Here is a 26415-nt window from a genome sequence, read left to right on the forward strand (position 1 = left end):
TATACCTCCCCCTAACATTTCCCCTCCTGACCCCTGTGCTGCCCTCATCGTCCAAGAGAGTCCGGAGGAATTTCCAGATGCTCTAGTTCACCCCTCTCGTGTCGGAGGCTGGAAAGGGGTCTGAGCCGTGAACCCCCCGCCCCGGGTTTCCCTACGCTCTGTGTGCCCTGTGCCCTCCCCCAGGCTGTGCTCAGGTGGCAGGGGACAGCCGCCCAAACAGAAGTTGGGAGTTGGGATCAGCGGTTGGGGTTACCGTTCAGGGATGGCCCCGGGTGAAAGGCCGCCAGCGTGTTAACTATGGAAGACGTCAGCTGGGATATTACTGAGATGCGAACTGCTCTTGGAAAGTCCAGGCTCCCCAGGACCGCGTGCTGCGGTTGGATGCCACCCGGATGATCCCCTAGCGTGTCTTCTCGCTCCTTCTCCAGTCCTCCTGGTGTGAACGCTCTAGCTGGCTCTGAAGAGCTGACAGTCCCATCTACCACCTCCTCTGACGTGCGGGCTGCGGGTGGTGCAGCTGGTCAACCCCGCCTTCATCCAGCTGCGGACCACGGCCGGGCGGGCTTGGGCCTGGGAGGGGCCACACCTCCTGCCCCCAGAATTCTACTTGCTCTCATTCTCCTGCTGCTTCTGCTACACCAAACCGCCTCCCTAAATAGTTGCCAGCCTCTGACACTGTCAACCGAAGAACTGGGCAGGTCCGTCAAACGTCTCTTATTGAGAAGGAATAAGAAGAATAACAACACTGAGAAAAGATGACATGTATTGGGTTTCATGTGTCGGGCATGCATACCTCATTTTATTCTTACAACTGTTCTCGGAGTACTAATATTCTATTTTAACATTGGGTAATTAAGGCTCAGAGATGTTAAGTAACTAGCTCAAGGTCCAACAGCTCATGAGAGTGGACCCAAACCCTCATCGCTCGACTCTAGGTTAGAGGACCCATTATGACCCCAAGCCTGGAAGACATGTGAAACGCACATCTAAGTGCAGAGTCAAGGGGTGATATGGGGACCAACGTGGGCTCCTCTCATACACTCGCCTCTGATGCCATATGTGGCCACGATCTCCCCAGCATTCGAAGATAAACATTTTCTTCTCCCTGGTCTGTCTGCATGACTCTGCCCTGTTGATGTTTTCTAGGAACCACAGCCCTTGTGATTTGAGTCACTGCCTTAATAACTCAGGCCCTCTATGTCACCTGTTCCACAAACATCTGTCCTCTACATCTGTGTGACTCTCAGGCCAGAATGCTCAGCCCTCCAGGACGGAAAAGAGTGTCAGTTCCCTTCAGTCTCTGGCAATGACCCAGTAGAAGGTGCCAGCTAGCCCAGCAGTCCGAGAGAAGTCTCAGAGAACCTGTGTACTGGTTAGGTCTTATCTTGGGCTCAAATCTCCATCTGTTTCTCAAGGGGAACCTTTCAGTCACACCGGCCAGCTGCTGACATCTTAACAGATTTTACCAGCTCTCTGAACTCTTGAAGACGAGAAGAGGGCGCTCCACCTTGACTTGGAGCGGGATGACCTTCGAGGACAGGTCACTTACTTCTAAGAGGAGTGATGATTATCAGAGAGACCCACGACTGCACGGTGCTTTACAGGTTACGAAGTTCCATCACTGACACCGGCTCCTGGATCTTCATTTCAGTGCTGGCCTCATGTCAAAGGCTTCAACACGAAAATCTGTTCAGTCTACAGTGGTCGGCACAGCCCAAGCTGAGCAAGTGGCCAGGACGGCAGGACTGAATCACAGCTCAGGGATGTTAGCGGAAACCCTCTTGCCCATGAAAAGCAACGAGGAAAAGATCTGGTTTTCTGTGAGTCCAAGTGGGTTTCAGTGTTTTCACACCTCCTTCTTTTAACCTCAAAAACTTTGTTTTCTTCTGCTTAGACGCGGAATGAACCTTGAAGCCTCCTTTCACAGTAGCAATCTTATCTGGAATTCGTTTTGGACATCAGAATCACGCCAAAAAGTGCTCCATGCATTCCCCTGGCTTTTGACCTCACAATAAAGCCACAGTGGGTCCTAGGATATCCGAATCTTCAGCGTCCAGGCAGGCAGGTGATTGGACCAATTGCCTCTGGCCGTACCGCATTTCTAGTGAAGGTGTATTCGATGGTTTATTGGCTCAAAGCGTTTCTGGGTGGTAGCACAGTGAGCAGAGTTCTTATTCTAAAATTAACACGAAGCCTCAAAACACATTTTTCCCCTACTGCAAGGTAAAAATCCGACTCAGCAGTTGACTCACGTCCCCACTGCTGTTTGAGAAGCTAGGTGGGCGTGAGTCCTCCGTGAAGGTGATACCACTGCTCCCAGGACAATTAGCCAAGGACACAAGCAGAGGGCCTGGAGTCTGCCCCTTGCTGGGTTCCCAGCAGGGTCCACTCTAAAGCGGAGGTCCCCAACCCCCGGGCTGTGGACCAGTACCGGTCCGCGGCCTGTTAGGAACCGGGCCGCAGAGCAGGAGGTGAGCGGCGGATGGGCGAGCGAGCGAAGCTTCATCTGTATTTACAGCCGCTCCCCATCGCTTCCCATCACTTGCATTACCGCCTGACCATTCCCACCCTCCACCTCCCCACCCCTGTCCGTGGAAAAATTTTCTTCCACGAAACCCGTCCCTGGTGCCAAAAAGGTTGGGGACCGCTGCTCTAAAGGGGCTGCCCTTCAAAAGGATTCTGAGCTTCGTGGGCTTCCTACACGGCCTGAGGGTGCAGGAAGGAGTAAGCGAGGCGCTCTGACTACAGGACTACTAGCTGCCTGGTCGAATCCTTTTTGTCCTTGTTTGTGACAAGGTGATGGTGGGGCAGTGGCAGATCCTGGCCAGCAGAGGGAGACAAGCAGAAGCCGGCAAGATTCTGTCAAGGCTGAATGTCGCCTGTTCCTTTTATCTATATTTCGACACATGCTTGATAGCGCAGTTGTCATATTTCACACAACTGTTCTGAAATGTGACTAGCTAAATCTGACTTGATTTTAAGGGAATTTCCGCAGTCTCAGAGGTAACAACCAGAGGTAATTCAGGGGTATCATTTCATTCTCCCTTGCTCTGGGGTTGAAGGGAGTGAAACTGTCCCTCCAAAGTTCGGACTTAGCATAAGTGTGTCCGGCCCACTTGGGCATTGAACCCACGGTCCAGACAAAGGGCCGCCAAGACTGCACGTCCGTGTGGATGCAGAAGGACCTTTGGCTTTCAGATACCTCCTAAGCAGACAGTGGCAGTGTTAGCAGAGAGCTCCAGGCCATGGGACCCCTGAAAGGCGGGGTGAGCACATAACTCCTCCCAGGGGGGTCCCCGAGCAGCACACACTTTAGGGAATGCTTGTTGAAATGCTTGAAATGAAAGGTGCTTTAATGAACGCTTGTCTAGAATGGTTCGCAAGCAAGAAGGTTTGCAAGGCACCCCGAGAGCCGGGCTCCTTTTCTGCTGCAAATCAGAAGGAAAGTGGTTAGCAGCTTACGCTTAACAGCCCAGCACATGGAGCTAAGCAAGCCGATGGGCAGGTTTTGGTTGGCATGACTGAGTGAGGGAGGAAGACAGAGAATAAGGAACTTACCCTCACTCCCATGAACCTGTCCCTGAGAACGATCCATGAGAGCAAGAACACAAAAGCTTTGTTGCAGCAGAACAATACGGAGACATCCGTAGTGTTTATTTTCTTTATTGCATGTAAGTACAGGTAGTTTGTGAGTGTCCAAAGAACACCAAAGGGTGCTGCCTTGGTAAAAAACACCTTCAAAGTCAAGCCATTGTCTCCAAAAAATCGACAGCATTCCCTAAAACAAGGAAAGAGAGTCAGTGTTATTATATTCTTGGCTTGAGACAGACCATTTTTTTCCCCCTCTACCCAGTTTAGTTATTTATTTATTTTTAGCAGATGCAGGACGGGGTGGGGTCCTTTTATTTATTATTATGTTTTAGCAACATCTTTCTATCAAAGCCCTTCAATCTATGCTTTAGTCCATTGAAGAAAGCGTCGCACAAGGATCTGCTGTCATGGATTATTCCTTCTGTCCGTGTTGGGTTTGGTGCTGGCAGAAGGTAATGTTGGGGCCATCTGATGTGAAGAAGCCCCAATTCCACGGTGACTGCCTAAGGGATTCTGCCACTTGGTTAGTAAGAGAAGGACATCCCTAGACCTTTTCTTCTCAGGGGACTGGATATTGAAGAGAACTCACTGAAACATATTTTTTTAACAAATTTGCCCCCAAATGAAATTGCCTGTGATCAGGCAGTGGCAGTCATTTCCTGGGCACGTCTAATATATTTTGGCTGTGATATCAATGGTTTTAACTGTCTATACATTTTCTCCACGAGGCCCTTTCTAGAGTTTGTCATTTCACCGAGTGGAAGGGCCTGTCCCCACGCCATCTGAGAGGTGAGCACAGGAGGAATGAGTAGGTCGAAGAGCTCAGCATCTTAAGAGAGGAAGAGGTGAGGAAACGCCTGTAGAAGAAAGTTTTCCAACGCCATCATTCCAGATTCTAGGGGAAGGATCATCGATATCTGAAAAGCTGCTTAAGAAAAAGAAAGCCGGGCTTCCCTGGTGGTGCAGTGGTTAAGAATCCACCTGCCAATGCAGGGGACACGGGTTCGAGCCCTGGTCCGGGAAGATCCCACATGCCGCCGAGCAACTAAGCCTGTGCGCCACAACTACTGAGCCCGCGAGCCACAACTACTGAGCCCGCGTGCCACAACTACTGAAGCCCGCGCGCCTAGAGCCCATGCTCCACAAGCGAAGCCACCACAGTGAGAAGCCCGCGCACCGCAACAAAGAGTAGCCCCCGCTCGCCGCAACTAGAGAAAGCCCGCGTGCAGCAACGAAGACCCAATGCAGTCAAGAATAAAATAAATAATATAAATAAATTTAAAAAAGAAAAGAAAAAGAAAGCCAACCTTGCCCAGGCAGAAGAAGATGGGAAGAGGAGGCTGTGGGCAGAGGGTGTGGAGAGAGGGCTGAGGGGCTGGCTCTACAGACAGCGGCCCGCTGCCCTGGGTGGGAGTGGAGAGCATCGTGCTGCTGGGCCCCACGAGCCCGGCCAAGGACAGGGACATGAGGACATGCTGCCCCGCAACCATCACTGTCCAGCCTCACGACAGGGCCCAGGGGGGCCCACGTACCAGCGAGTGAGCGGTCAGGGAGAGAAAAGATGGAACGGGAATGAGCCAAAGGCGCTAAGGTGGGGAAGAGCCGCAGCCCGTGCCACTCAGCATGAAAATGCAGCAGTCACGGAGGAAAACGGAAAACAAGAGTCAAAGGGGACTTGATGCGATTTTAAATTTAATCTTGTTTGCTCTTTTCATCAATCTAAAATGCAATCTGCCTTTGTTCATTGCTCCACTGTGGGATATCCATAGAAGAAACAGAAAACTCATCACCGTTTGCTGAACCCAGAGTCTTACGTTGCTTCTAAACCAGCAGCAGGTAAATATAAAACATGCAAATCACTAAATTTACCATGAAACCAATTCAACTGAATTGATTCCATTTTGGCTCTCTATGAATGGAACTTTCATCTAACTGACATGTTGATATTTCTGTTTGCCGTGTAATTTTCATGCAATAGTTCAGCTGCATTTTCCATGGGTCTTTCTGCAGCCTCTATTTACAGGACAGTCTTCTCTCCCCCAGGGACGGTGACCAGGGGCAGCTTCCTTCATGTTTGTGATTACGGCGGCTATAAAGTGATGCCGATCCCTTGAGAATGATCAACAGGAAACGCAAGTATTCTTTCTTGTCATTAATGTCAACCTATTTTAACCAAACTTAGAGGTTGTTACCCTGCTTAAGGGAACATAACACAAGGAGGATTTCCAAGTTTCCCCTATTATAAAAAATGATTCATGTTGTTGCAGGGGCCATACAAAGTCAACTGGACACCTTACGTCCTCTCTGAGAATCTACGTTTGATTCATCCAACGTGTGATGGTTGTAGAAGTGATGGGTGGGGTACAGACACGGCTGGGTAGTGAACGGCCCAAGCTGTTGACCAGAAGTGTGGAGGAGAGGGGATCCATCCTGGAGATGGAAAAGGCAAGACTTCTGGGCCCAGCAGAGCTCTGTTGGCCCTTTGAGGACTCACGGTCAGGGGATTACAGGCCAGGTGGGTAGATCTTGGTTCTAATGAGACCAAGATGATTGACCCCTGAGCCAGTGAGCCCAGTGCTGTTTTAAGACCAAAGACTGTGCACTAATCCATGTCAGCTGGCTTGGGTATATGGCCCACATATACCCTTGATGGCAAGGGGACCCAAGAGAGATGACAAGCACAAATCCACCTCTTCTTGGTGTACCAAGAATAGAGGACAGTAGATACTCTCTTGACTGATTTCCACTTGGCTGACGCGACAGTCTAATGCCCTTCATTGCTGGCACAATAAAGGCCTGAGGCTGGCAGGTTACTGCCCAGCATGCCCAAGCCCTGTGGTTCCTACTGACTGAGTCATGTGTTGGCCAAGATTTCAATGTCTTTGTTTCCAGTCCTGCTTGTGTCAATTGTTCTTGGTTGTTTCAAGCGCGTAATTCAATTAAATATTTCCTAAACCAATGAAGTATGACTGAGAAAAGAAAGTTGTGCTTTTCCTATGAAATCTAAATTGAGAGCTTCAAGGAAGACTTAATAAAAGCAAGTCACTAAAATATTGCTACCGAATTAGGTGTGAATGAAACACTGTGAAAGACAGGGAAAACCATAAAAATCTCTAAGTTCTCCGCTCATATTATTTAACAAAGACCTATGTTCTTGGTGCTCTTTAAAGAACTCTGGCTGGGATAGGCTAGCTTGGTGGGATTAGGATGGCTTGCCATTTAATTCAAGTCAACAAGCACCTGTTTATCACTTGTTATGGTCACAATTCTAGACACTGTAGCTGATACAAAACAAGTAAATAGTCCCTCCTCTTGAAAAAATTATGGTAAAATTGGGAAGATAAGACTGATTCCTCAATAGGAAGTAATGCAAGTTTAAATAAAATCACCTATTAGGTGGTGTGGAATATAATAATGCCATAGAATTCCTATCAAGTGGAGAGAGTTGGACTGATTGGAAAAGGTCTCATAAAAGATAAGATTTTGAGTTAAACCTTTAAGGATAGCTAGGATTTATACAGTCGGGGTTGGGGAAGATATAATATCCTTAGAGAGAGAAGAAATTGGACCCATGACACAAGAACAAATGGCTATAAAAATGGAAATAATCTTGCAAATTAAATACAGACTAGCCAAATTTTAAAAATTAATAGAAGAGTTAGAATATACAGTCAAGATAAACTCGAGGAGGGGGAGAGAGTGAAAGTGAGAGCGAGACAGATGGAAAGAAAAGCTTATATGAGAAGGTCAAGCCAGAAGGTCCAATATTGAACTTAAAAAGAAACACCAGAAAGAGAAAAATGAAAAAATGAGATGGAGGAAATTACAAAATAAATAATTCAAGAAAGTTTTTTAGAACTATAGGACATGAGTCTTCATAATGAAAGGACTCACCAAGTACCAAGCAAAACAAAGAACCACGACAAGGTATATACTTGTGGCAAAAAGGGATAAAGATAAGACTTAAGGCTCCCAAGAGAAATAAAACAAAATTGGGAGAATTGGGAGTGACTGAGAGTGAGTGGGTGTGGAACAGGAGTTACCATTTTTAAACGATAATTGTTTTATTATTCATTTGCTTTTCCAACGTATGTGCAAGTATTAAAGTGCTAAAAATAAAAATTATTTAAAAACACGAGAGGTCAAGTTGCTGTGATTGAAGCTGCAAAGTGAGTGCCCTGAGATAGCTTTGAGGGGTGCAGTTTGAAAGCCATAGCTACAGGGAAACCCTACTAGTTACAGATAAGGATGCTGTAGCTCAGACAGATTAAATGATGCGCTCACGTTCAAGTTCAATCAGATAGTGGCGGAGCCAGACCTGCAGCCTGTGCTCACTCCTCAATGAACACTCCCCATGATCCCCTCTCTCTTCTGGATCCTTCCCATCACCATTTCAACATGTCTAAGCCTTGCCAACCTTAAAATACGCCCCCAAAGCAAGAGCAAGCACCTTCAGCCCCTTTTCCTGTCTCTTCCCCTCTTTCAGAGGCAAGACTTTAGAACCGTCATCTGCATTCATGTCCCCATGACCACCTCTCTCACTCTTCAGCTCTCTCTGATCCAGTGTCTGCTCCCACCACTCACCCAAACTCCTAGACTGATTACCAATGACCTCCCAGTTGCTAAATCCCATGGGTACTTTCCGGTCTTACTTTTGAGAGCCTTTGACATTGTTGACTGTTCCTCCTTTAACCAACCTTCTTGGCTTCCAACTCAGCACACTCCCCCGGGTTTCCTCCTACCTCTCCACACCCTCCCAAGGCTTCCTTGGTATTTTCCTAGGGTTCTCTTCTAGTTCCCCCTCTTTTGACCCTACGAACAGTCACTGAGCAGTCTAATCTACTGTCAGAGTTTCAAAGCCCAGCCAGTGACTCTGTAGTCAGGACGCTTCTCCTATCTGGTGCCATCTGCATCCTGGACATTCCCAGACACCAAAATTCAGCCTCCCCAGATGAACTCCCCATATTCCCCTCAATCCTCAATCACCATAAGGTACCACGATTCATATTTCTTCTACTGGCTAGATACTTCGGAATCATTCTTAACGTCTCCTTTTCCCTCTTCACATCTCATTCATCAACAAGGCTTACAGGTTACTTCTCCTAAGTATCTCATTGCCATGACCACCACCTGGCCCATGCCTCTGTCTCCTCTCACTTGGACTACGGTCACTGGAATCTGAGCTTCTCTCCACGGTTGCCTCTCCTCCAATTCAATCCATTCCATACTCCATGCTGCAGTCAGAGAGATCCTCCTCTTCCCTCACTTTCCCTTAGGATGAGGGTCAAGCTCCCCACAGGCTTACCAGGTCCTTTCTGACCTGGCCTCTGCCCATCCTGTAGCCTTTATCCATCACTTCTCCAGCCCTACTCTGAATTTAAGCCACCTGGAACTCATTTCAGTCACTTGGATTCAGTGTTCTTTCTTTCTCCGCTCTGGGTCTCATCGGATCCTCTATTCCTCTGAAACACTCTTCCTCCTTCTTTAGTTGGTTTCTTTCCATCCATTGGGTATCAGTTCATATACCCCCTTCAGTGAAGTGCCCTGATATGTGCTCCCCAAATGCCCTGGACACCCCATCATACGTATAAGACCCTTTATTGTAACTGCTTATTTAATCATCTGACTTCACTAGAACATAAGCTCCATGTGGTCATTATATTTCTGCTTCATCTTATATCCCCCGAGCTTGGCTCATGATATGCGTTAATAAATAATTTATTTTTACAGAATGAATGTGCTTATTCCTTTACGGGGGACCACTGGTTTTCAAACAATGATGCACAGACCATCAGTCTTAGAAATCTCAGGGAACTTTTAAAAATACGAATTGCTTCGATTCAACTCTAGACATATTCAATCATACTTTCCTGTGAGGGGCCTAGGATTCTGTAGAGAATGGTGCAGTTTATATGAGGGTGACATTCCTGACAGCATTCCATAATTCAACATTTACACATCTTGATTTGTTTTCCCACAGTAGCACCATGTTTCTATTTGCCAGCTCATGTTAACACTGCCACCTAGCATTTATAGTTCCCTTGGCCTCTCCGAGTTGACATTGTGATTCTTGTTTAACTTTTAAAATCTTGAGGGAGTCACATTATTTGAAATTTTATGCATAAATGAAACATTAGTCATACCTGTATTTTGTTACTGCAAATTTGCATTAAAATGAGACTGCACTGTATTTTAAAGAATTTCCAAATGATTCTCAAGTGCAGCTAAGTTTGGATCCAAAAGTTCATGCTGTCTCTCTCTCTCTGTTTGCTTTATTTCTTTAAAAAAAATTTAAAAATCATAGTAAAATCCACATAACATAAAAGCTACCATCTTAACCATTTTTAAGTATACAGTTCAGTGGTGTTAAAAACATTCACAATGCTGTGTAACCAATCTCTAGAATTCTTTTCATCTTGCAAAACTGAAACTTAGCACTCTAAATTAAACAACAATTCCCCACTCTTCCCTCCCTACAGCTGCTGGCAACTGCCACTCTACTTTGTCTCTATGAATTTGTCTACTGCAGGCACCTCATATAAGTGGGATCATACAGTATTTGTCCTTTTGTGACTGGCTTACTTCACTTAGCATAATGCCCTCAAGGTTCATCCATATTGTGTCATGTGTCAAAATTTCCTTCCATTTAAGGCTGAATAATATTCTGTTGTATATATCACATTTTGTGTACCCACTCATCCACTGATGGACATGTGGGTTGCTTCTACCTCTTGGCTATTGTGAATAATGCTGCTATGGACATGGATATACAAATACCTCTTTGAGACCCTGATTTCAATTCTTTTGTACATATACCCGGAAGTGGAATTACTGGATCATATGATAATTCTATGTTTAATTTTTTGAGGAATCATCACACTGTTTTGCATAGTGGTCGTACCATTTTACATTCCAGCAGAAGTGCACAAGGATTCCAATTTTTTTACATCCTCATCAACACTTATTATCTTCTGGGTTTTTTAAATTTAAATTTAAATTTTAGCCATCATAATGGATGTAAGGTGATATCTCATTGTGGTTTTGATTTGCATTTCTGTCATGATTAGTGATGTTGAGCATCTTTTCATGAGCTTGTTGGACATTTATATATCATCTTTGAAGAATGTCTATTCAAGTCCTTTACTTATTTTTTCAGTGTTTCTTTTTATTGCTGTTGTTGAGTTATAGGAGTTCTTCATATATTCTGGATATTAACCTCTTATCAGATATATGATTTGCAAATATTTTTCCCATTCCATAGGTTGCCTTTTCACTCTGTTGATTGTGTCCTTTGATGCACAAGAGTTTTACATTTTGATGTAATCCAATTTATCTATTTTTACTTTTGTTGCCTGTTTTTGGTGTCTTATCCAAGAGATCATTTCCAAATACAATTCCATAAAGCCCCTATGCTTTCTCCTAAGAGTTTTACAGTGTTATCTCTTACATTTAGATATTTGATTCATCTTGAGTTAATTTTTGTGTGTGTTGTAAAGTTAGGATCCAACTTCCTTCTTTTGCATGTGGATATCCAGTTTTCCTAGTGCTATTTGTAGAAAGGCTGTCCCTTCCCCCACTGAATGGTCTTGGCACCCTTGTCAACATTATTTGACCACAGATGTGAGGGTTTATTTCTGGATTCTCTATTCTGTTCCATTGGTCTATATGTCTTCATGCCAGTACCACACTTCACGCCAGTTTTAATTACTGTAACTTTATAATAAGTTTTGTAATCAGGAAGTGTGAGACCTCTAATTTTGTTCTCTTTTTTTCAAGATCATTTTGGCTATTTGGTATCCCTTGAGATTCTGTATGAATTTTAGGATGGATTTTCCTATTTCTGAAAAAAATGCTGTTGGGATAGGGATTGCATTAAATCTGTAGATAGCTTTGGGTATTATTGATATCTTATCAACATTAAGTCTTCCCATCCACGAACACTGGATGACTTTCTATTTGTCTGCGTCTTTACTTTCTTTCAGGAATGTTTTGTAGTTTTCCATATGCAAGTCTTTCACCTCCTTAGTTAAGTTTACTCCTAAGTATTTTATTCTTTTTGATCATATTGTAAATGGAATTATTTTACTTTTTAAAAAATCGGAGTATAACACATATGTCTTTATGTGCACAAAGATTAAAATGTACAGTTTAATTTTTGTAAAGTAAAATCATACATGTAACACCATCTCTTCCAAGATATAGAATATATACCAACACTCCAGAAGCTTCCTCTGTGCCCTTTCCTAGTCATTATTTATCCCCTTAAATATAATCAGTATGGAGAGTTCTGTCTCCATGGTTTATTTTTTCCTTTATAAAGATGGAACAGTACGTCATGTACTCTTTTGTGTCTGGTTTCTTTTACTCAGTGACTCAGGGTCATTGGAATAATTCAATCTGCCAATGTTTTGGACCCCCACCAACCCTGTCCACAGCTTGTACTGAAATAAGCTTGCAATAATGTTAGTATATATTGATGGTGATAGAATATGTTATCCTATTTCAGGGACACACACACACACACAGAGTCGAAGATCAAAAATATACAGATTTAGGTAGATAGATTGAAAAAGAGAGACTGAATAATGTATGAAATAAAAAATATAATTGAACTGAATGACTAATTTGGGCTTCCCTTTGGCTGCAAATACAAACTGTACTTATTGAAAATAAAAATCATGATTGGAAATATTAGCATTGCAAAAATTAGAACCGTAATCACAGTGATACCCTTTGATCTCCTTCCTTTCATAGGTCTTAAGGCGTACAGTCAGTTAAGACAAAATGTCATTTAATGGGACCTCCCTGGCGGTCCAGTGGTTAAGACTCCGCGCTTCCACTGCAGGGGGCGCAGGTTCAATCCCGGTCAGGGAACTAAGATCCTGCAAGCCGCATGGCCAAAAAGAAAGAAAAAACATGAAATGTCTTTTAAGTACATTTGGATACGCAAAAGAAAGTTAAATGTGTGGGTTCTGGCTCAGAAGATGTTAAAAGGAATAAGAAAATGGGAGAAGTAAAAGAATGTAATGGAAGAAATGAAAATAGTTTCTGAAAAAGCAAAATAGTAAATCAATAGGGCAGTAATTGGGGGTTTGGGGAAAGGCAGAGGCACAGGATGAATTCCCAAAGTATTGCTCGGTAACAGATTGAGATGATCCTTCCCGTCTTTCCCCCAGAGATGTGTTTACACAGGTGTGATCACTGTGTCACGTTAGCCCATATCGTGCTTTTTAACTGATGACATCTCCTAAGAATGTTCCCTTGATGTTACATGGTTTTCTACTTACTGGATTATTTTTTGTTTCATCTATGTAGCTCTGGGGCAGTGAGATTCCACATGGATACCTGCATGGATATTCTGTGACAGTCTGCATAGAACTGGGGCTGGTGGATTACACTGTGAGAGTCTCAGCTATTCCCCTATTACTGGACACTATATTACATCCATTTTTTCCTATTATAATAAAAAGGCGACAAATATCTTCATTCTTATAGCTTTCTGTACATTTTAGAAAATTTTCCTGAAGAATAACTGCATTCATAATAGAATGTTCGGGGGTTTAATGATGACCCAAGCGTTACTTTAAAATTCACTACCGACTCCCATGATTAGGGCATATCTGATACCTAACTGTATTATAAAGAAAACAGGTGTCTTGGAGAGAATTAGCTTCCAGCCCCTGGGGGGTGTATTTGGATGCTCATTTAGCATCCAAGGGGTAGTTCTTTAGACTTCAGCACATATTGAAGGACTTTATTGGAAGGTAGATGGCAGAATGGCCTAGAAGCACAGCATATTTATACAGTCCTGTGCCACTTGGCATCTTCATTCAGAGTACCAATGAGCAGCTGGTGAGGCAGTTGTAAAAGATATCACTCCAGCATTAGCAGGGGGTTGGACTCCATAGTCTTGAATGCTTTTCATCTTTGCGATTCTGCGATTAGAAAATAAAACCTTTCTAAAGGGCAAAAGTCAGAGTGGCATCCAGTTACACTGGGGTGAATGTTTATACCGCCCCCCTTCTTGCGTTTGCATTTATTTAGAGCTTTAGGTTGACAGAAGAAGCAGAGACCAGTTAACCAAAGTTATGAATCAGGCTTTAGTTTATTTTGAACATTTTAAGACATCTTTGGGGGAGTTTTAAGTAAAATGGGTTTTCCCACGTAAGCCACTCTTGTTCATAAGTAGGTGAAAATGTGTTTTTGTATTTCCCATGAATATGTTTTAATGTTACACATCTTCCCTTCCCCAGCAGACCCAGGCTTAGCCAAGTATCCTTGAATCTTAAAATCAAGTTGTAAAGACTTGCTTAAACAATCTAAAAGATTAACTTTTACAGCACAGCAAAAATACTGAATCATTTTATTAGCTTGGTTTCCTACACTGTAGGTTTTCTGAGCAACTAGCAGAGTGCTGTTAGCTGTGAGTCCAAAAACTGTGTCTGTCTGAAACTGCATGCATCTCTACCTATCATCTATCTATCTATCTATCTATCATCTATCTATCAATCATCTATCTTGTTATTGGTCTGTTCCTAAAACATATACCTGAGACATTTAGAGGCAGAAAAAGATAGGTCTTCCATGATGTTAGTGGTGATGACCTTTTTGGAAAGGGATCTGAGAGAAGTGAAGGGCGTTCACAGTGTACCAAGAATTCTGTTCCCTGAGATTTTGCCCCAGGAATGGTCGAGCCTTAACCGCGTCTCAGAGAAGCACAGATTGCACACGTGTCCCACTAACTAGGAATTTCACAGCCTGCTCCACGGGAATCTGTTCGCTGTTTGGGGCTCAGCTGGTTCTGCACGTGTAATCAAACAGCAGAAACGTCTGAAAAGTGCAGAGAGAGTGCCTGCTCCCTGAGCATTATCCTGCCCATACGGCTCCTGGCTAACCTGCCGGTCACTGTGAAGTACTTCTGTGTTCCATCCAAAGGTGAAGATCGAAGCCGCAAAGACAGGGATGACCAACAGCTTCCATTTATACGTGGAGACTCAGGCGCCAGCTGAAGTCCTTTGGCCACTTAAGAAGGGTGGGCCCCCAGAACTGCTGTGCATTTCTTCCCAATCTGAAACAGCTGCTTGGTATCAGAAACCGTTCTTCCTGTTCTAGGGAGTTCATTCAAATATCTGCCGCTCAGAATAAAGCTGCTCTGGGAACCTTGGCTTGTGGTCCGCTTAACCCAATGAGATTGGACACGAGGTTTCCTGTAGCAGAAGACATCACAGGACCATCTGTTGCAAGATGGGATTCCTCTCCTGTGCAGGTAGGAGACAAGCTGGAGATGGGCTCTAATGAGAGTTGTTAGCCCTGAGATGGGACTGGTGCTTCAGGAAGAGTCCGTCTACTGCGTTAATGAAGCACATTCCGCTATAAAGCAGAGGGACAGAGCACCCGGTGCTTGATCAACGGGTCCCAGGAAATAACAGCTGCTGAGCTTTTGCATCTATTTTGCTGCCTTTCAGCAAGGACTCGTTTTGCGTTTCACTAAGCTGTCAAGAGTTGAACCAGGAATACATTTTTACAACACATGACCCAACGGCATTTTTATCACAGTGGAGAAGTCATGTCAGATCTGTGGACCTTTCCTTGGCCATCTAAAGAAAGCTAGAGCTCAGACTTCGTAAGGATAGGGTGATATGGGATCTGATGGTGCCCACCAGAGTTCTGGAACTGGAACCCACAGCTACAGCACGTGCCTGCATTCACCTGCTGGCTGGACTGTCTTTCTTCCCAGTGGGTGGCTATTTGTTTGGGGCTTTCGAGTGGGAGAAAGGGGCCTATTTAGCTCACTGCGAGGAAGAACTCTCTAATAATTGTTCAACAAGAGAAGAGCCTTGTTCAACAACCAAGCCTGTGTGCTCACTTTCGTTCTCCCACACCACCTTTCAGAGACCTGTGATTCTATCCATGCAGCAAGATGACCAGCAGAAATTCCAAAAATCTGGTCGAATTTCCTGAAGACCTTGGGTAAGCAGCCCTCCCTCTCTGTCCCAGCCCGTCTCCCATCTTTGCAATGGAAAGTCCAAGGCTTGAGACTGAGGCCTGGACCAATGACCAGTGTGCTCTCTGCTTCTGTCACAATGAAAGGCAATGGCATTTGGTCAGTGGCCAGAATGGCAATCTTCAAAGCCCAAGCTTTGAAGGGAGTAATGCAATGTACAGTGAGCGATTTCATACAGCTGTTTCATAGATCCACCCACAGATAGGCAACAATGGTATAATGGGATAGTTAAATTATGCTATGGGGATTCCAAAAGACTTTTAGCTTGACTTTAGTCCCTTTGTCACTCATGTTGTATCTTCGGCTGTCCTGGGCCTTTCTCAGAGGAGAATGAACAATACTCGTCCTGATGGTCTGTCCTCTAAAGCTGGCCACAGGAAATCAGAGCTGCTGTCACAAGAGCCAGCCAGGACTGCAGAGCACGGAGGTGGGGTCCTGCCTCGTTAGGAATCAGGGCACTTCTCATGGGCTTCGGAACTTTGAAGACACCCCTCCACTGCTATACCCTCCACAGAGCTACCAGACATCTCCTCCACCAGGGCTTCCTCTTCAACCTCCCTCTCCTCCCAGCACACTGCAAATCTGCCCCTGCAATATTCTGTGTCAGCTCCCTCACATCTCCCCAGAGTTTTCTAATTACTCTTTGCATCCATGTCTCTTCCAGTTGACTACTGGTCTCTTCCTGGATGAAGGAGTCTTAGTCACCTTTGTACCTGCCGGGACCTAGGAGAGCATCTCACTGTCCTAGGTGAATAACTGACCACAACTCGGCTCTTGATATCTAGGCAAATTTGGCAACATCAGCATGTTTATACTGTAGAAAGTTTAGCAAGTGGATATCATAGAACTGGACTACCCATGCTGGCAGGGATGTGGGAGACCCGACTTCCTTGTTTACACATAGGGAAGCTCAGGCACAGAGGAGAAGAGCTCTGTCCAGAGTTGCAGAGCTAGTTAGTGGCAGGGCTGAGTGTAGAACTAGGGGCTCCCAATTCACTTCTCCACTCTCCGGATTTATTTTGGTGAAACCTTAGTGGTGCCTGATGTGCCCGGTAAAGTGGAATATCTTTATCACGGAGAGAGTAGGTGCTCTCCCACTTGACCGGCCGGGACAGGATGAGAAAACCAAGCACAGCCTGTTGCAATGGTTCCCTTGCCACTTCATGCTCGGTGATTGTGGAAGGGGCCTGTGTGGAGTGCTGACCATAAGGAATCTGCTTCCCTGGATTTTGCAGAAATGGTCATGTGGATTTAGGGTATATTCCCTGCAACTAATTATACAGATGTGTGGGCAATGCTCTTTGCTATTTTCAGGAGCTGTGCCCAAACTATTTAAAACCATGGGCATACTTTGTCTTCAGGAAGAAAAATTCAGGGACGTTATCCTAAAGGCTCTACCTCTGGCTTATCAATGGACTTTTGCTTTTAAAAAACAGCTTCCTTCAAACTGAAGAGATGTAAAGATTTGTGTAACTCAGTGTCAGATGAACAGTCTGTGTTCTCCTGACCTTGAACCTGGAGTAAAACAAAGATGCCACAAACTCAACAGGGGCTAAAAAATCAGGGTTGTTAACTCAGGAGAACAATTTTACAAAAGTTGAAATGAAATTTTGTTGTATTTCAAGGACAGAAGTGTTTATGGACAAGGCCAATTCCATAATGTGCCATTTGGGATGGAACTGATTTATAGTAGCTGTAAAGCTTTTCAAGGCTGGTGTGTGGCTATGTGTCCGCTGATTTTTTTTTTTAATAAATTTATTTGTTTTTATTTATTTATTTTTGGCTGTGTTGGGTCTTTGTTGCTAGGTGTGGGCTTTTCTCTAGTTGCAGAAAGCAGGGGCTCCTCTTCATTGCGGTGCACGGGCTTCTCATTGCGGTAGCTTCTCTTGTTGCAGCGCATGGGCTCTAGGCGCACGGGCTTCAGTAGTTGTGGCTCATGGGCTCTAGAGGGCAGGCTCAGTAGTTGTGGCACGTGGGCTCAGTAGTTGTGGCTCGCGGGCTCTAGAGCGCAGGCTCAATAGTTGTGGCATGCAGGCTCAGTAGTTGTGGCACGCAGGCTCAGTAGTTGTGGCGCACGGGCTTTGTTGCTCTGCAGCATGTGGGATCTTCCCAGACCAGGGCTCAAACCCATGTCCCCTGCACTGGCAAGTGGGTTCTCAACCCCTGCGCCCCCAGGGAAGCCCTGCCCACTGATGTTTGAAGGCAGTTTCCCTGTGTGTCCTTCACACACAGCCAGGACTGCCTTCATCTGAACTACCAGCAGTGACTTCTTCGGAGCTGCATGGATTCCACGGCACATACCAACAGCTCCTTTTAAAAATAAATTAGATTGGACCCTAGGAACTGTCTAGATACATACTGCTTGGCCCTGACTACTGACTGCAGACAACATTGTACACCCTTGAAAAAGATTCTGGTGATTTCCCGAGATTCAAGGACTAAAAAATGGCTGAGAGAGAGAGCTGCCCTTGCTTTGGGGGTGTTCCCTAGCTCAGAGGAAACTGCAGGGTACACCTGAGTTCCTGCTGTCACTTCCTCCCATCCTAGACTCTGGCCTGCGCCCCAGGAGCTGTCGTTCTCAGGGGTCCTGTTTACTCCCTGAGGCTCCTGATGGGCCTTCCTATTTCCCATCTCACCACAATTCCCATTTATGGTTCCTTTCTGTTCGCTCAGAATCTACAAACACCTAGTACAGCCAGCTCTGGTTGTGAGACAGGCTGTCTGTGCTTTCTAGGAAAGTGGAGGTTTCCAAAGTAAAGTGACCCACATCTGCCTGGGGGCAGTAGAAGTGTCTGGAGGCAAGATGTTGCCCGAGTGCCCTTTTTGGGAAACTGATAATGAGCCGTAGGAGTCTTAAGCCTAAAAATCAACTAGCTGTATGTCTCCAGGCCTCAGTTTTTTCATCTGTGAAATGGAGGACCCGTTCAAGATCCATTTATAGTCAATAATCTATGAATATGTGATTCATATTCTAGTAGCTTAAAATTCGAAGTAACACCCTGGGGCAGAGGCCCGGGCCCGGACCAGTTATATATGTATAACTGAATCACTTTACTGTACAGCACAAACGAACACAACATTGTAAATCAACTAGACTTCAATTAAAACAAAAAACAAAAAACATCAGCCCAGGGCTTCCCTGGTGGTGCAGTGGTTGAGAGTCTGCCTGCCAATGCAGGGGACACGGGTTCGAGCCCTGGTCTGGGAAGATCCCACATGCCGCGGAGCAACTGGGCCCGTGAGCCACAATTACTGAGCCTGCGCGTCTGGAGCCTGTGCTCCGCAACAAGAGAGGCCACGATAGTGAGAGGCCCGCGCACCGCGATGAAGAGTGGCCCCCGCTTGCCACAACTGGAGAAAGCCCTTGCATAGAAACGAAGACCCAACACAGCCAAAAAAATTAAATAAATAAATAAATAAATAAAATCCAGCCATTCATAAAAACAACAACAACAACAACAAAAAAAAAACAAAAAAAACCCCACCAGCCCAATGGGGGCCTGCGTCCCACACCGCAAACTTGCAGGGCCCTTTCCCATCTAAGGCAGGGCATTTGGGAGTGTCAGCGTTCTAAGTCTACTCTAGCCTCCCAGAAGGCCCCACCAAGCGTCACAATTGGTTTCATCATTTCTTGGTAACATTTCAGAAAGCAGATGATTTAGGGAGTCAGAATCTTCCCTGAGCGTGTTCTCTATGAAAGCCCTGAATGGAGACCCCACTGGCCTGCAGAGGGCCACAGTTCAGAAGCCAGATGCCTTCCCTGCTGTCCTCAGTAGACCTGGAAGGGATCAACTGCCTCAACCGTTGCTCTGCTTGTCATGGCTCTAAATGTTCCAAGTGGTCAAAACTCAGCACAAAAGGCAGTAGACAGGCATCAGAACAACACTTACGGGGATGGATAAATCAAGTCCTCACACATCTCTGCCCACATCATCCCGAGACATAAACACAAGCCACCGGCCCTGCAGCCAAGCCCAGACGTGTGCAACTCAAGATTGGTGAGCTATGGTGTCCCTGGAGCCAGGATAGCTGGGCATCACCTTCTGCCACTCTCCACCTCATGTTCCCCTGTAACTCTCATCCCATCGCAGAGCCCAGGGCTCTTTTTCTGTCCTCCACGCATCAAGGACCTCCACCAGCTCGTGGATGCTTTTTGCCTTTTGCCTTTACACGTATTTGGAAAGTACCAGGTCCAACTGTAGCTGTTTTTGCTTTCTGAATGCAAGAACACCCTGACTGTGATGAACACAAATTGTGGTGCTTTCTCTAATCACAAAACTCCCTCTAAGTGGCCAGCTCTGCGCTAACCCTCGTTTTTTGGGGAAACCGCAACTCCTCGTGGTGCACCCCGACTCCTCGCCAGCTCCAGCCAAGGTCCTCATGGTTGCTCCAGGGACCAGCCCCGTCAGCATCGCCTGGGAGCTTGTCAGGAACACAGACTCTCCGACTTCACCCCAGACCTTCTTCTCGACGTCGGAATCTGCATTTGAACAAGCTCTCCGGGCGATCTGTGTGCACACGAGCACTTGAGAGGCGCTCCGCCAGCCATGGGGATTGAATGGCAGCTGCTGCCTAGTGCCCTCGGGCCACAGTGACTAGTGTGCGTGTGTGTGGTGCGGAGGGTCAGGCATGTGACCCAAGCTGGGCTCCAGGCCGTCACCCACAACAGCTACAGTCATCAGCCCTTGGCTTTGTCAAACCCCTGGTGGGGAAGAGTCTATTCTTCCTAAGTGGAACATCTGAAGTTGAAGACCCTATCTTGATGTTTCTCCCATCAACTTGGTCTGCATATTGACTGGAAGTTCTGGTGAAAGGCCCCCCAGGATCCCAGGGAGGGTGGTCCTCTCCCATGGAAGCTTAACACATCATCACTGGGTAGCCGCTAATTAGCCTTTCAAGGTTCTGGGCACCATGTCTAACTTAAAGAATTGCGCTCATCATACATACACTTTCTCTTTCTCCATTCTCCCTCTGAGTTCTCCCACTGTGATGCTTGTAATTCTCCCGTCAAACAACTGGGGCAGCCAGGGGCTTCTGATGACCTCCGTAGGGAACAATCAATCGCATTTGAAATGAGTAGCACCACTGTTACGGTCATCCTTTAGCCTTTGGTTCCAACCGCCTTGACCAGGGGGCAGCATGGGTCAGTGTATAAGACAATAACTTTTGAAGCCCGAGAGACAAAGATTAAACACTGCTTCACTACTTGAACTGGTGGGGTTGTAAACAACTTGTGGAATCTTTGGGATCCTTAATTTCTTCATCAGGAAGATGGGCATTTTAATAGCAGCCTTGAAGGACCAAGGTTAAATGAGATAAAACGAGTTTAGCAATCACCAAAGTGGCTGCCACTGTAGAAACACCTTATATATTATCCTCACCACCCTTCCCATTCCTTCCTTTTAAAAGGACAGACTTCAATTGAAGGAAAACACTTTGAGGCTTGAGTCTAATCTTTCATGGTGCCAACAGAACAGACTAAAAATATCCTTAGGGGGCTTCCCTGGTGGCGCAGTGGTTGAGAGTCTGCCTGCCAATGCAGGGGACACGGGTTTGAGCCCTGGTCTGGGAAGATCCCACATGCCGCGTAGCAACTGGGCCCGTGAGCCACAATTACTGAGCCTGCGCGTCTGGAGCCTGTGCTCCGCAACAAGAGAGGCCGCGACAGTGAGAGGCCCGCGCACCGCGATGAAGAGTGGCCCCCGCTTGTCGCAACTAGAGAAAGCCCTCGCACAGAAACGAAGACCCAACACAGCCATAAAAAAATAAATAAATAAATAAATTAAAAAAAAAATGTCCTTAGCATTTTGTACCAAATCACAGTAGACACAGGGATTAGTCTGACTGCATTTCTGAAACTTTTATTAATAGTTGCTACACTGCAAGAGTCATAAGGGTTTTTTTTTTTGAAAAGTACTAAATGTATAATGATTGTTATTTTGAGCATTTAATTAAAGTTCTACCAAGTTCTAGATGGTATTCAACCATCTCAGCTTCCCAAGGCTGTGGGTTTTACTGCCGTTCTTGTTTTCACAGGTGCAGTGCTCTGGCTTGGGGGACGGGGGGTCTACAATGTGGTACAGACCCTGCCCTGGAACATCTGGGTAACACGAAGGCTTGCCCTATACCAACCTCAACATGGAGACAACTGTCTTTCAACCCAAAGTCAATGCAAATGAAGGAAAGGGAATTTAAGCTTAGAATCAAAGTAAATGATCCCATTCAGATACTGAAGTCTCACATCCTTGGGCAAAAGTTTTTACTACACTGCGACGGCCCTTCATTGATGCGGAGAACGCGGACAGGCAACAAAAAATATGGTTAAAGGCACAGGCTCTAGAGCCGGACTGCCTGAGTCCAAATACTGGGTAGGATAGTTACCTGGGCCAGTTACACAGCCTCTCTGTGCTCCAGCTTCATCATCTGTAAAATGCGAATAATAATAATATCCACCTCATACAGCTGTTAAATGAATTGCTTTGTATAAGCTGCCTAGATTAGTGCCTGTACCAAGTAAGAATTCAATGAACATTAGCTCTTATTACTATTATTTTTATTATTATTATTAGTGATTTTAGGTACATAAATCCCTCCTTAAGAAGGCTCACCAGGCAACATATCCCAGCAGAGCATGGATTTGGGTGTTGGGCAGACCTGGAGCCAAAACTTCATTCTATGTTATTAGCTACGTGCTTTGTGTAAGTTATTTAACCTCTGTGAATCTGTTTCCTTATATCCAATATGGGTGGAAGGCAGAATTTTCAGAATTACTGCGCAGGTAAAATAAGAGAGTATGTGAAAAAGTGCAGAATCTGGCTGGTGCTTCATGAATATTAGTTACTTTTTCTACTAATGCAAAATTCACTACTTTTGCTGAGGTCCACAGCTCTTTGGAGAGCTCTGAGTGAATGCTCTCTTTTCATCCTGATGTACGATCTAGCTTCATAAAACTACTACATAGTGGTCCTAATTCTACCTCTTAAAACCGATTTCATACCTTTCCTATTTATATGGACAATCAAATAGCTGGAAGTTCCTTTTCTCCAGACTAATTACCCCCGATTTCTATCACATCTCGTGGGACTTGATTTGGGGTCTTGCCACCCTCATGGCCACCACTCATCCTTGTCTCTCTTACAATGTGGCCCCATACAACATTACCAGTATAAGCTGATCACTGCAGAAAAGGACAAAACTGTCAGTTCCGAAATTCAAATGATTGTCGTTTATTATGTAACCCAGGTTAAATCAGAATTTTTTGATGGCTTCATCACGCAAATGACTCATGTTACACTTATAATCCACTGACGTCCTTTTCACAGGTGTGTCTGTCACGTTGCCCCTCCCCGCCCTCCAGCCTGCTCCTGTAGTTTGTGGATCCATGTGGACACTTTACACTTATTCCTGTTACATTTCTTATTGTATCTGGCCCTGCCTTCTAACCAGCCAGATGTTTTTGGATCCTGGTTTTAACATACGACAGCGTTATCCCTCCTACAATTTGGGTCATTTACAATTCTGACAAACGTAACTTTCATGATTTTACCAAAGGCATTGCTAAAAATATCTACCCAGTTAGAGGTCCTGAGAAATTTCCCTTGGGGCTGACACTGATATTTGACACACATCTTTGGGGGCAGTTATTCTAGCACCTACATGCCTCGCTTTCAACTCTTGTTTCTCCACTCCAGCTTCTTATAAGATGAGGTCGGATGCTTTGCTGAAGTTCATCTATATAGGGTCTACCATATACTCTTGAGCTACCACTAAGGAATTCTCACCACGAAAGGAAATAGTGCTCAACTGACATGACATATCCTTGGAGAATGTCAGCTGTCCCCCTAGTGATCATCACTTATGTTAATTTTTTTAGTTGTTTTTTTTTTAATTGAATGAAAGATTCTTTAAATTCTATAGTGCTTAATAATTTTCAAAAGTTTCACACATATGATTTCATATAGTCTCATAATAACCCTTCCCTCTCCCCACTGGTAACCACTAGTTTGTTCCCTACATCTGTGAGCCTGCTTCTTTTTTGTTTTATTCACTAGTTTGTTGTGTTTTTTAGAGTCCACATATAAGTGGACATACAGTATTTGCCCTTCTCTGTCTGATTTATTTCACTTAGCATAATGCCCTCCAACTCCATCTGTGTTGCTGCAAATGGCATTATTTCACTCTTTTTTATGGCTGAGTAGTATTCCATTGTATATATGTACCACATCTTCTTTATCCATCCGTCGATGGACACTTAGTTGCTTCCATACCTTGGCAATTGTTAATAATGCTGTGATGAACACCACTTCTGTTAACTTAAAGGCTCACAAAGCATCCTGTAAGTAATCCAGCCTAGCACTTGGCCTGGGATCAAACCTTGCATGCAAGCTGGAATTTGTGGAGTCTTCCTTCTTCCCTTGCCCATCTCTATTCTTCTGCTCTCCTTTCTCCTCAAAGACCAGGAGCTGTGAGTCACTGTTTTCACTTGCTAGTTCCTCTGACACCTTGGAAAGCCACCATCTGGATTAAGTGACCTGGACCCCTGCATTTAGAGAAGCCAGGCACACTCTAACCTCCTCCTCCTCTTTCTGGGCCTTTGGCAGCCTCTAATTTTTCCTCCTATTCTTTTGAATTCTTTAACACAGGAGACAGAGTTGCAGTGAAAGGCTTTCTGCCTTCTCTTCTACATTTTCCCACATTCCCCAAGCCACTAGAACAGAACCAGGAACGTAGAAGCAGCTCAACGAACATTTGTTAGGTGTACGAATTCTATCTGAAACTGAACCAATGGTTCCAGTAACAACTTGCGGGGGAGAGGGGTGGTGATGACGAGTTCAAGGTAAACATTTGTGTGGAACACGAACAGGAACAGAGGGAGGGGCGGACGTGTGCCCTACAGCAAACAGCTGTTTTGTGCACAAACGTACAAGTCAGACACACCAAGATATGGATTCTTATCACTTCCTAGCTGTGTGATCTTGGGAAAGTTAATTTCCCTCTCTGAGCCTCATATCTGTCCTCTATCAAATGGGGATAATAATACCTATCAAAAGAGTTATGCTCAATATTTCATTAGATATTGCATCTAAAGCTTTCTGACTTGTAGTAAATGCTCCAAAAGTGGTATCTGTACTGAAATCTGTCCTTGATTTCAATCACCATCATCCTCCGAATAATGAGTGTGTTCTTAAAAATTCCGGGTTCGGAAGGTGACCATTCTCTTGCTGTAGCGCCCGGGCACCACACGTTTTACCACCCATCAACAATTCTACTGCAGAGTGTCTGCACACCATTGCTGGTAGAGTCGTGAGGCTTGAACCTCCCTGGTAGGCTGGATTCGTCTGCCTTCAAAGATTTGTGCCCTTTCAAGCAGTCCAGAATTTGCCTGGGTTTCCATGGTGCCTCACATTATGGAATCCTTTTACTCTCAACATTATTAGGGTCTATCTTAGGGACAACTGGTCCAATCCAATTTCCTTTTGGCCCGCGGTGCTATTTTGTATTTGCCAGTGCTTTCAACGAAGCTTCAAGTAGACCTAAACTCCTGGCCACTAACTAGCCCTGAATTGCACAATTGTTCATTGTTTGTTATTTGCGAGAAAATGACAGTAATTAGTAGAAAATATCGTCCTTTGTGTTTTAAGAATATTTGCTGGATAAAGCATAAGGAAGTGAGACCGTCTGTTCAAAATAGTTCCTGCCAAATCAAGCCTTGCCTTTCGGTCACGTGCACGTGGGTGTGGGCCAGCCTGGTGGGAGAGGGCCGTAGAGTCAGTCCTCCGACAGGAGGCCCCTGGAAGGCTCTGTTCTAAACCGTGGAAAGGGGTTCTCCTCTGGGTCAGACCCAGGTCAAGGGCAGGAGTGGGAGGAACCACCGGGTTCACCCACCTGGATCATGAATTAAAGGCCCAGGAGGGGCCCGCAGTGGGTCGTCAGGCTCATGGACCAGACGAGCATGTGAGGCTGCAGTCCTGGTTAACATCAGGCGCTGTGCGTCAGCGTGGCGGGTCCTCTGAACATTTTTTTTCCTCCAGAAGCGAGCACAGCAGAAACTGTCCGGTGAAGAATTTAGGATCGTTTCTCTCCTGTAGAGAGCACCTGTGTGCATCCAGGCACAACCATGTCCAAAGGTGTTGGGAGGCGCCTTCGTTCCGCCTGGCAGCTCACTGCACAGGGCTGTGAGGCCGGGACCCTCCTCTCCACCCTGCACCAGGGGAAACGGACGCTTTGGAAGAGGACAGATCGCTTAGCTCAGCTGCAGTCAGCAGGCCCAGCTCACTCCTTGCTCCCCGGGCAGGGCTGCGGCTCTGACAGTAATTTGACACGATGCCTAACAGATGAGCAAGTGGTTGGCTGGGGGCTTCACGATGCGCTGGAATCCTGAGACAAAGTACACAGAAGTCTTCACACAAGCTGGATACGATTGATTCCCAGGGGCTGACAACATAGGGCGTCTCTTTCCAAGTGAAAGGCCGAGCCATTTTGAAGGTCACCTTGGAGGCATGGGTTATTTTACCACTTATCTTGGACCCGTTTCCGGTTCAAGAGAAACCCTGAGCTGCCTACTTTGTTTACATATACTTATTCTATGATGTGTGTCTGCAGATCGTATTTTAAACTACCAGCTATTTTTTTGGCTGCTGTTCTGAGGCTTTAAAAAAGTCTGTTTTAACACCTCATTAAATCTCTGTTTCTCCAGAGATTGATGTAGATTGACTTTATGTCCGTTCTCTTCTCTGCCAATTGTGGACAAAGAGGAAGCAGAAGCCTCCGACCACGTGTATTTTTCTGCAAGGGCTGCCGTAACGAAGTACCACAGGCTG

The 26415-nt window shown here is 45.3% G+C and overlaps 1 protein-coding gene across 4 annotated transcripts in view; it reads right to left on the reverse strand.

Annotated features, from left to right (window-relative positions):
- SLC35F3 (solute carrier family 35 member F3) overlaps window positions 1-26415 on the reverse strand; it is a 321601-nt gene that overhangs the window by 35824 nt on the left and 259362 nt on the right. For all 4 annotated transcript variants that reach the window (XR_014249077.1, XM_082407669.1, XM_082407670.1 and 1 more), the window contains one exon: window positions 3559-3778. Coding sequence is in view for 3 of the 4 variants with exons in the window: in XM_082407669.1 (XP_082263795.1) it covers window positions 3559-3778 (220 nt within the window). In the remaining variant the exon portion in view is untranslated. The remainder of the gene's footprint in view (window positions 1-3558; window positions 3779-26415) is intronic.

This window comes from Balaenoptera borealis (genome assembly GCF_965194805.1).
Source record: "Balaenoptera borealis genome assembly, chromosome: 10".
Classification (NCBI taxonomy): Eukaryota; Metazoa; Chordata; class Mammalia; order Artiodactyla; family Balaenopteridae; genus Balaenoptera; species Balaenoptera borealis.